An 11,750-nucleotide genomic window follows, 5' to 3' on the forward strand; every position below is an offset into this window, starting at 1 on the left:
TGAAACAATCATTTCGCAAATATTCTCTAAAAAAAAAAAAAAAATCAGGTGCTCCAAAACTTGGCATGCAAGCTGTAACCCGTTGGAACAGTTTAGCCGACTGTCTGGATACTTACATTAAAGGCTAGTCTACACTTCTAAAAATTTCAAAAGATAATAGGAATCCAGACAAAACAGATAGTAAGCTGCAAGCAAAAGTTACTAATGGTATATTTAAGAGGAATGTTGAAATATTATTTCAATTTTGCCGGGCTGAGTGGCTCAGACCATTGAGACGCCAGCCTTCAGACCCCAACTTGGCAGATTTGTTCCTGGCAGAGTCCAGTAGTATTTAAAAGTGCTCAAAGATGTTAGCCTTGTGTCGGCAGATTTACTGGCACGTGGGACTAAATTCTGGCACCTCGATGTCTCCGAAAACCATAAAAGTAGTTAGCGGGATGTAAAGCCAATAACATTATTATTGATTTCAATTTTGAAGCCCATAACTGAGACTTTTCATAAGCACAGAAAGACCGTATGTTCCATTGCTCATGCTGTGTATCTCCGTAAACAACTTAAAAAACACACAACTGATGTGACCTGAGATGAAAATATTAAGAATAAATTTTTAAATAGATATAACATGGCTTTAACTCTTGCTAAATTTCTTGCTTACAATACTTGATCAAAAGCAAATCCATAACAGAAGATGAGAAGAAATTGGGACTTGATTCTGCAAGCTCAACTCCTGGCACAATCGCAACCATTTCAAGAATCACTTTGCAATGAATCTGTGGAGTCATAAGTATCAGCTAATGAATGGTAGGTGAGCCCCAAAGAAGTCCCATTGAAAAAGTTTATCCTGATGTATTCGCCATTATCGACCAACTTTTGGCTGCTCATGCATCTTCAGCTAGTGTAGAAAGAATATTTCCTTCTTTCAGTTTAGCTCATTCAAAACTATGAAACAGACTGGGAACTGAGGCCTCTAAAGTAATGTTTTATTTCAATGTGTTTAATCCCAATGATAGTGCTTAATTTTTTTTAAACCAGTTACTTCAACTGCTTGTCCTTACTACAACATAACTACACTCCCTGAAAAATTAAAAAAATAAATTGCAACATCCTCAAAGACTGTGTTCAATGGCACCAGGATATAATATGTGTATAGTGAGGGGTGGTTGTGTTAGCGATTCATTTGACACATACATTGGCGATCAGATGGCGCTCAGGAGGCCTGTCCGTGTGCACTCTGTTTTGACTCTGCAGGCAATAACTGTGCAGAGGTTAGGGGTAAACAGTGTTTGCAACATTCATTCTAAGGTACAACCATGCCCCGCCGATGAGAACGTGCTCCAGCTGAACAACTGCAGCCATCTGAATGGCTATTCCAGAGCCTGCAAGAACCATTACTGAACTGCATCAAAAGGTGCAAGATGATTGGGACAATTTATTGCAGGATGACATTCGGCACCTTTATGATCCTTTGCATGCGCGAATACACACCTACATTGCTGTGTATTGATGCAACTGTTGGGCACCCTTTACTGTGACGTGTTTCATTTGCTTTGAATTTGTAATCATATACCCCTCCAATTATGAACTACCTGCCACATTGCCTGTAGGAAGCTGGATGGACATATCGACGGATTGCTGCACATGTTGGGCACTATGTAGCGGTGATGTGTCGCTGCTTTCAGCAGTGGTCCCACACCCGTAAACCAGGCTTTGGAAGTCCATGGAGTACCAATTCACGTCAGGATTGACGCATTGTGCGAGCAGCGGTGGTCGACCGAACATCATCCAGGACCGAAATCCGGTCACATGATGTACCTGCTGTGTCACCAAGGACCATTGAGAACAGGCTGCTTGCAGTAGGATTACAATCACATGTGCCTCTGGCCAGGCTACCACTGACACCACAAAGCATGCTTACTATGGTGTCATGAATCAACTGGAGAGGGGAACAACGCTCTGTTGTCTTCAGTGACGAGAGCAGGTTCTGTTTGTATCAGTGGCGGCGCGTGGATAAAACGTCTGGGGTTTCACTGCTGTGGAAAATAATGTGTTCAGATAATTATTGTTACTTGATGTTTACATAGATGTAAAACAGTGACATTGCTTGATTAGAAACGCGACTTTGCTTTGCAGAGACACGACTACAGCTCGAAGAAGTTACCAAAACAATGAAGAATGGAAGACAGAGAATATGACGTGCAATTACTTTAAGCTTATCCAATTTCCCCTCATGTTGAAGACATTACTTAGGTAGGAATAACTTCTTCAAGAACGTGAGGTAGACTACTGTTATTTATGTGTTGACGTATTTTGCTGTTTACTTTTCATAAAACATGTATTACTAATGAAAAGTTTCATTTAATTACATAAACTTAGGCTACGTACGCCTATTAATGCTATACAAACCGTAGTTAGCAAAATACTCTGGCTCATTGCAGTTAATTACATCAGAATGGCAAAATCGCCAAATTAGAATCCCTTCAAAACCTACCACATACGGCAAATTTTAACCGCGCGCTCTGACAATGCTTCGGCTAATTTTGGAACTGCTCGATGTAACTCGCGTCTATCGCTGGTCCAGTTGCCAGCGATTCCTGGGCTATGTTTTCCCCGCTTCTCATAACCCCTCGCTTTGCGCACCCTCCTTACGTCTCACGGCCCCACGCCTTCAGTCCTGAAATTGAACCTCTTCGCTGGTTCCGGAGAGCAACGGAGCGATGATGTCAAAAATATCACTACGCGCACTGATATACAGAACAAATTTAAGGAACAGGCTCTGATAAACCATTTTACCTAGACTTATCTATTTCTAGGAGGTTCATTGAACCACTGAACATATAGAACGCACCGCCACTGGTTTGTATGCAAGTGATGGCGTACACGTGTATGGCATAGAGCTAGTAAGCAGCCTATTCCAGAGTGCATTCACCCACGACATCCAAGTCGCACTTGAGGCTTTAAGGGGTGGGAGGCCATCAGTTAAAACTTGCGATTACAGTTGGTGTTTCTGCAGGGTAACGTAACCAGTGCCCGCTAAATGGCACAGGTTGTTGTCCCCATGTTACTACCATTTCTTCGATAGGAAGGTGTTGTATTTTTTCAGCAGGACAATGCACATCCACATACAGCTGCTGCAACGTAACATCCTCTACATGGTGTACAACAACTGCCCTGGCCAGCAAGATCATTGGACCTCTTGCCAATTGAACACGTATGTGACATGATGAAGCAGGAACTTACGCTTTCTCCAGAGCCTGCAAGAAACATTACTGAACTGCATCAAAAGATGCAAGATCATTGGGACAATCTATTGCAGGATACAATCTATTGAAGGATGCTATTCGGCACCTTGATGATCTTTTGCTTGCGCGAATACACCCCTACATTGCTATGTATTGACGCGACTGTTTGGGCACCCTTTACCGTGACGTGTTTCATTTGCTTTTAATTTGTAATCATATACCCCTCCAATGATGAATTACCTGTCATATTGCTTGTGAATAAAATGACCTTGTATTTGAGGATGTTGCATGTTTTTTTTTTCCTGCCAGTGTATAAAACACAATAGGTACCTACATTAACAACAAGCGACTAAATATACAGAGACATTCAATTATAAGTGATTAATAAATTTATTAAGAAACTAGCTGATGTACCCTAGCTTCGCTATGGAATTCTAGGTTAGGTAGTGTACAAGTTGTGAGAAGATTCTATTAAATTGCATAATTCTTAACATTAGGCTACCCCAGAAATGCGACGGGGAAGTCACCATATATCTTTTCTCATGTGAAGACTGGGTTAGGGAATTTTTATTGTAATGGTAGGCCCTCTTGCCTACCATCAGTCACAATCAAGTTGGAGAATTTTCATTACAATGGTAGGCACTCACTCTCCACATGCCTTTTTACAACCTCAGAAAGACTGGATTTCCCAACTGAAATCAATGCAGTTCGTTACAATGACGTCAGTATGAATGTTGCAATTAAATGAAAAAACACACTTTCTCTCACTTTTAACAAACTGTACTATCCTGCCACTCTATGCTATTATTCTGTTAAGTTTGCACACTGCTCTTTCCAATCAGTGCTTCAGAGTAGGGATTGAATAGCTGGAATACTGTGATGAACCAGTGTGCTATGTACCAGCAGTATCAGAAAATGTATGAACCAGAGGAATGGCATGCTAAGTTATCCAATTCCCCAGCTACTTCCCGCCAATATTGAGGCAGGCTGTTATACTCGGTACACAGCAGTAACCACATCTATCAGAGATGAGTGGCAGCATAAGAGACAAAGAACATCACAACAAACAATGGTCCATGTAATGTTATTGTTGATCAATTTTATGGGCTTTTGATATTGGAGGCTTTTAGATTTAGTTTCCTTCCAACTCTGAAATACTACTATTACTATAGTCGGTACCGTCAAACTGAATAAAACATAAATGATCGGAAATGATATTCTCTACAATTTTTGTTATGTAGTACTTTTCAACAGGACCAATAACTTACAAAAAAATTACATTTTAGGCACTTCCCCTCAACTACCATTTCATACAGGGTGAATAAAATTATTTGTAGCCTAGACTGTAGTTTCTTATTCCCCGACTCTACATACTGATTTTCATTATATTCTGTTTTCGCATTATCTTGTGGCTCCGCGTTGATATGGACTACCCAACAAGAATACAAATTCATGAATATCTCTGTTATCATAGTCGGTCCAGTAAAAATGTATAAGACATAAATGTTCGGAAATTTAACTCTATATAACTTTAGGTATGTAGTATTTATCGATAGGACCGCTAATAACATAAATATTTGAGAATTAAATTTTAGGCCTTCAATGGGCATAGCCGTGTTGAAACACCGGATCCCGTGAGATCTCCGAAGTTAAGCAACATTGGGCATGGTCAAGATCTGAATGGGTTGCCACACGCTGTTGGTGGGGGGTAAGGGAATGGAGGAGCGGAAAGGAACTGGCCACCCAACCGTACGTACACTCCGGCTCAGGCACACCTCTGCGGAGGTTCGGACCTGCTTTCGGGCAGAATACACCCTTACCTTACCCTAAACTACCATTTCACTCAGCGTTAATAAAATTATTATTGGCCTAGAGTGTAGTGACTTATTTCTCGACTTTACATACCGATTTTTGTTAAATTCTATTCAGCCGTTTTCTCATGATCGTGTACATACATAGGCTACAGACAGATATGACGGAAAACAAAAAAGTGTATTTCCTCGTTACTGTGGACATGATTGATACAAAAATAGAATTCTTTTTAAATTCTGAGTAATGTACAGGTAAAACTTATTTTATATATATATATATATATATATATATATATAGATGAAGAGTATGTTTTGATTTGTTGATGTTACTCAGACTCAGACTTAACCAATTGAGCTGTAAAAAAAGTACTGCTCTAAATCTAATTCAAACTTTTCTTTCTGTAAAATCTATCTGAAAGTAAAAATATTTGTTACTATCGATTTTTATTTTCAGAAGCCTCCCTGCAAATCCTAACCCTCTCCTGAAAAGAATTCCTGGGTACAGTCTTGTATGTACAAGGGTACAAATGTCTGAAATTAAATTTCACTGAAGCAAGTCCTTTCACAGAATCGATTGTAAATTTATTCTTTCCTTGGTCCACTTTATCTTGGAAAAAAAATTTCTACACTGGTATTGTGGCCCACTAAAAGGAAACCCCGACGCTATTAGGTTTGCGAGGGCTAGGGAGTCTTTCATTTTCATGCCCTTCGTGGCCCTTGTCTTTCTTTGGCCGATATCTTCATTTTTCGAAGTGTCGGATCCCTTCCATTTTTTCATCCTGATTAGTGTTATATAGAGGATGGTTGCCCAGTTGTACTTCCTCTTAAAACAATAATCACCACCACCACCACCATTTCTAGACCGGGGCCGCTATGTCACCATCAGATAGCTCCTCATTTTTAATAACGTAGGCTGAGTGGACCTCAAACCAGCCCTGAGATGCAGGTAAAAATCTTGACCTGGCTGGGAATTGAACCCGGGGCCTCCGAGTAAGAGGCAGGCACGCTACCCCTACACCACGGGGCCGGCTAATTGGAAGAGATAGAAAAGACAAAATCCAGATTTCTCAAAAGAGCCCTCAGAGTATAGAAGACAACCAAATCCAGACTACAGTAGTATACGAGCATACAAAAGAAACATTCCTAATACAAGATCTTCAGAATAAAAGGAAAAACATACGATGGAATTTTATACAACAAATTTGAAGCTAGGCAGAAGATGGACACAGGCACTCTGTGAAATCTGATTAGTCATGACCAGGCTTGCAGTTCATGGTTTCCACCATGGGATCTGTTCCCAAAAAGTGTTCCCATGACCCAGACGAAAATGGTGGGTGTGAACTATGTAACAATGTATGTGGAATTTATCGCATAACCATATGCCCAAACAGAATCACGTCCATACTGACATACATCACGGCAAATAATTTGAGTGATTTGCTGATATTGATATTTCCTAATATGGCACAAGCTGCAATAAAGATTATTTTTCCCATCATCGAATACTTCTTTTAAATACTGAATGGTGGAAAAAAAGATGAGGACAAATCGACAATTACAAAAAAAAATTATTTTGCTAGTGGTTTAATGTCGCACTAACACATTGAAGTTTTTGGCGATGGAAGGATGGGAAAGAGCTAGAATTGAGAAGGTAGTGGCCAAAGCCTTAATTAAGGTATAGTACGCGCACCTTTTAGTGATACATGCACACCCTAGTGCTGAATGGGTTGACCTCGGTTATCTTCGAGATTCGTATTGGCAACCTTTGAAGCGCAAACTATGAATTGCTTATGCATCGTTGTGCGACATCTGGCGTACATTTTACGTACTAGTACTGTTGTTTACACAGCAAAGCCAAACTATAGAATTCATGCTAAGAACAAGATTTGCATCGAGAAATGTTATATACTGTTAAATAATGTATGTGTGACACAGTTGTTGACGTAAGATAATAAATGTTTAGAAAATTTATATCTATTGATCATATTATCAATTCAAATAAGTTTTCATTTCCATTCAGTTGGCAGTATAACAGGAACCAGGAGAGCTCCCTCCTTACTCCTCACCCCCGTACTAAGTAATATCGCTAAAAGGTGCGCAGACTATACAGCCTGGTGTGAAAATGGGAACTCACATCCAAAAAATGTATGTGGACAGCTAACTTATTTTTATTATATAAAAAATGGATATGTCTAGATAAATGCTGATATATGATAACCCTAGTACTAGCATCAAAGTTTATGTAAACTATGATACAGCCTGTCACATTAGTTGCAAGTGTCTATCTCTTAAAGAAAGCCCAAGGACTAAAAGACTAAATTTTGTTTCTACTAAATAAAAATAATTTTTATGTTATTGGCTACTTTTTTTATGGTTTTCAGAGATGCCTCGGTGCTGGAATCTAGTCCCACAGGAGTTCTTTTACACGCCAGTAAATCTACCGACACAAGGCTGATATATTTGAGCACCTTCAAATACCACCAGACTGAGCCAGGATCGAACCTGCCAAGTTGGGATCAGAAGGCCAGCACCTCAACCGTCTGAGCCACTCAGCCCAGCTACTAAATAAATAAAAACACTACTCAAAGAATTCTTAAAATCTGTTGTAACAATAGCAGAATATTTAATTATTAAAATATCATAAAATGTAACTAGAATATACAGTAATATACCGACGGGTGAAAATTGGTCGAGAGCCAGAATAAAATGGTTGAGGAATCATACCTGGCGTAAGCCAGCTGCACTTCGACAGGAGAAAGTGACGTGATGTTCACCATTATGAGTGGTTAAACTTATTAACAGTTCAATATTAAACACAATCCTAACGAGAATAAAAAATGAGTAGCCTACAGTAAGGATAGAAAAAGAAGACAAGTTCGTAGTTCAACGTGACTAATGACATCATGCTCATACCTCGGGACATCCAATTTTGAGATGATGATGACGATGATGATGATGCGTGTTTAAAGGAGCCTAACATCTAGGTCATCAGCCCCCATCCAATTTTATGTGGAATCCAAACTACAGGGTCATGACTTTATTTCAAACATCACACATGCACTGGCTATTAGTTGATATAAACCCAGTGTAAAAAGAGCAATTCTCTTCTAAAGTGTTTAGTAGGGTTTCCTTCCTGGAAATATACAGGTTCCTTCTGCCAGTTCTGTTATAAAATTGCAAATTAGCTTTCCCAAATTTGCGTTATCATTAACCAATCTATTTGTTCATGTTTCACAATAAAAATCTAAAACATGTAATTTACAAAAGTAATCCTAATTCAGATATTAACTCAAAAATTTCACCCATGCAGTATTTATTAATTTCCCAGACGTATCCATCAAACAGTAAGTTCCCATCAGTCTCACAAGACAAATTTATTAAGTAGCTCCCGGGAGGGAGGCCTCGAAGGTGAGCACCACGAGATGGGTCATATAGATAGGTTTTCAGTGATGTTGGGGCAGGGAAGAGTTAGGACTTAGAAGGTGGTGGCTACAGACTTAATTATGAGACTTTTTGTAACCAATTTCACACGTACCTGACGAATGGGAAATTATTATTCTTTTTTTTCTTTTTTACAAGTTGCTTTACGTCACGCCGACACAGATAGGTCTTATGGCGACAATGGGACAGGAAGGGTCTAGGAGTGGGAAGGAAGCAGCCATGGCCTTAATTAAGGTACAGCCCCAGCATCTACCTGCTGTGAAAATGGGAAACCACGGAAAACCATCTACAGGGCTGCCGACAGTGGGGTTCAAACCCACTATTTCCCAAATACTGGCCGCACTTAAGAGACTGCAGCTATTGGACTTGGTCGGGAAATTATTATCCAGGGAGCTAACGGCGAGTTTTGAATCCACCATCTCAAATGCAAGCTTACAGTTACACAACCCATGCCATGTAGCCAACCTACTGCAGCGGCACATTCAGCAAAGAATGAATAGTAGTAATTTTTTAAAGAGTATTTTACCGTATCTTTTATTTTAAGGAAGTTGATCTCGGATTATTTTCTCACTGTGAAATTTTATTTTCTCCATTTTAGAACAATGATCAGCTATATGTAGAAGTAAAAAGCTTACCTAGGTCAACGGCCAGAGAAGTTCAGATTTAGGCCTATAGGCACCTAATACAGACCTAGAGCGACTGCTGATGACATTGTTTTCAAACTACCAAATTGTCTTTGACCATACTTCCTGAATAATTAAATCTTTTAACTTTTTATCCCAAAACATCTCACTAAAAATGTTGACACAAATCTAGATTAAGAGAATATTAATTACTAAACTTATAGGGCCTAGTAGGCTTATGCTTCCATGTGATAAAGTTACTTGAATTCCAAGAATTCCTACAATTTGTTAAGTTGAAATCAGCAATACAAAAATACAGTACAGACAGCATGAAAACACTACATGTCAATCGCTAATTAACATACTAAGCCAATCAAAACACAGAACTTAAATATTTTGACAGGTGAGATAAATCAATATGCACATGTACTGGCACATGACAGTCTTGAAGGTGGTAAATAATGGAACTAGAGAAGCTACTGATATCTGTTCCATCTAAATTTTGATTATTTCATAAAGTTGTCATTAAGAAAGGGCTTCTTCCCAATGTTTTTGATGAGTTAGAACTGTCAGAACAGATACATGTCAAAGCAAGACAATGAATAAATTCATAAATGTGTAGAGAATTTCTTCCCAAAATCAATACTATCTCAGTTTTGTTGCAACATGCCTAAAAGATTCAAAAGTGAAGAATAATGGTCTGGCGACTAATAAGGCCTGATGACATCTCATTCACTCAGCCAGAACGTATAATATGGTAAATTAAACTCTACTGTTACATTCATAAAAATAAGACACTGTATATTTAAAAAAAGAAGAGTAAAAGAGAAAACAGTAATGTTAAGAGTTAAAAAAACACAGAAGATTACTGAAAGTAAATATTAAAAAAATACCACTGCATGAACGTTGAAGGAGTCAAGAGTAAGAATAAGTGTGGCAAAAAATAGCTGCAATGGTTGATACTCTCACATATTCATCAAATGTTCCACTTCATACTCTAATATTGTTGACAGACGGATACTTCAAAGTGGCATAGATCAACACAACTACCACTCACGAAACACCAACACTTGCTTACCATAAATATATACGTTTCCTGTTAACTCATATCACAGTCTGGTGTATTTCCGACAGAAAAATATCCGTATAATAACTTTCATACACATACAGTAATTCCGTTGCACTTCACAACACTTGTCACATTCCTGCCATTTTGGCTGTCGGATCTGACGTCATGCGACAGGTAGCAGTGGTTGGCAGCTGCAAACATAAACACGCCGAGTAACAACTTCACGAGCACAATCAACGCTCAAAGGAAATCATCCTCTGCCGGTGAAAGTATGTCATATGTCCACCACTGGAATTTCAAATTTAAGCTCGTAAGAAATCAGCAGATTTCCGCAGAAATATAGCACGGTATATGACACCGTACCACACTTCCAATGAAACACAGATTTCCAAGAATCTTCCACGACAGAGCCATTGATATAATTGATGAAACTGGCAACACAGTGGGTGGTCGGTTTTAGTCAATGAGAAGTATAGGAGTTGAATTGTTAATATTTCGTGGATATAAGGGAGATAGAAGCATAAACAGTATTTCCACTTAATTTATTTTTTGTTTAGAGAAGTAATTAAGTGTTAAGGAAGTTGTTAAATTATGTTAAGCTAAGCATCTTGGTTTTCATGTCTTCCATAACCTATCGAAAAGCGGTGAAATATTGGCAGAATTTTTCTTATTTTGTTCGGAATTTGTTTTTGGACAGAATAGAGATTAATGGAAAGTTCCACAAATAATAGATAATAGGCAGGTTCAGGATATAGAAAAAGAATGGGTGACACAAGTGTAGAGTTGGAGTACCGTATGACATTAGCGCTGGTGTTGCGAAAAGTGTCATCTTGTTGTCATGGTAACGTAAGCAATGTTGTCATGTTTTTGACGTTGGTGCACTTTCCCGGCTAATTCTGTTTTGTACTCGTTTCATGTTCTCATGGAGTGAAATTATGTTGTTTTTCTTTGCTTTGCAACCTATATTTATTTCCATGATCTATATCATCTCTGTATCACACTGTGTTGTATCACGTGAGTTCGATGATGATGCTTGTTGTTTAGAGAGGCCTAACATCTAGGTCATCGGCCCCTATGGTACGAAATGAGACGAAATGCGATTACATTTTTAAAATAATTAAAAAATTCATCCACTGACCAGAATTCAAAACGTGATGATGAGGAATGAACTGATGATTATGAATTTAAAACAATCAGGGGATACGACGCGCAGTGCCTCACATTCCCAGAAACAATATTACTGACCAAGGGACTGCTTCCAAAGCCCAATCCTGAATCGATGATGCTTGTCTAAATGGGCCAATATCTATGTCAACGATCCCGTATAATGACACTTATCGCTAGTAAAGGAGAACCATGGTATTTCTCAAGGTGCGGTACTAATCAAAGGTAGCGTAAACTCTCGGTGTTCCAAACATTATGGTACTACTCACAAATATTGTACCTCGTACAGGTAACGCAGACCTATGGTGTTTCTCACACAATGGCGCCACTCACAGCCAACGCAAACCGATGAGGTTCCTCATCTAGGTGTACTAATCACGGGCGCCGGTATTCCCGTGGTCTT

At 39.0% G+C, this 11,750-nt stretch overlaps 1 protein-coding gene across 1 annotated transcript in view; it reads right to left on the reverse strand.

Moving 5' to 3' along the window:
- Positions 1-10,550, reverse strand: part of cyst (rho guanine nucleotide exchange factor 18 cysts) — a 549,231-nt gene extending 538,681 nt beyond the window's left edge. The window contains exon 1 of the mRNA XM_067147675.2: positions 10,193-10,550. Coding sequence (XP_067003776.2) covers positions 10,193-10,195 — 3 coding nt within the window. The 5' untranslated portion in view covers positions 10,196-10,550. The remainder of the gene's footprint in view (positions 1-10,192) is intronic.
- Positions 10,551-11,750: the final 1,200 nt, after the last annotated feature.

Source organism: Anabrus simplex, chromosome 5, assembly GCF_040414725.1.
Source record: "Anabrus simplex isolate iqAnaSimp1 chromosome 5, ASM4041472v1, whole genome shotgun sequence".
NCBI lineage: Eukaryota > Metazoa > Arthropoda > Insecta > Orthoptera > Tettigoniidae > Anabrus > Anabrus simplex.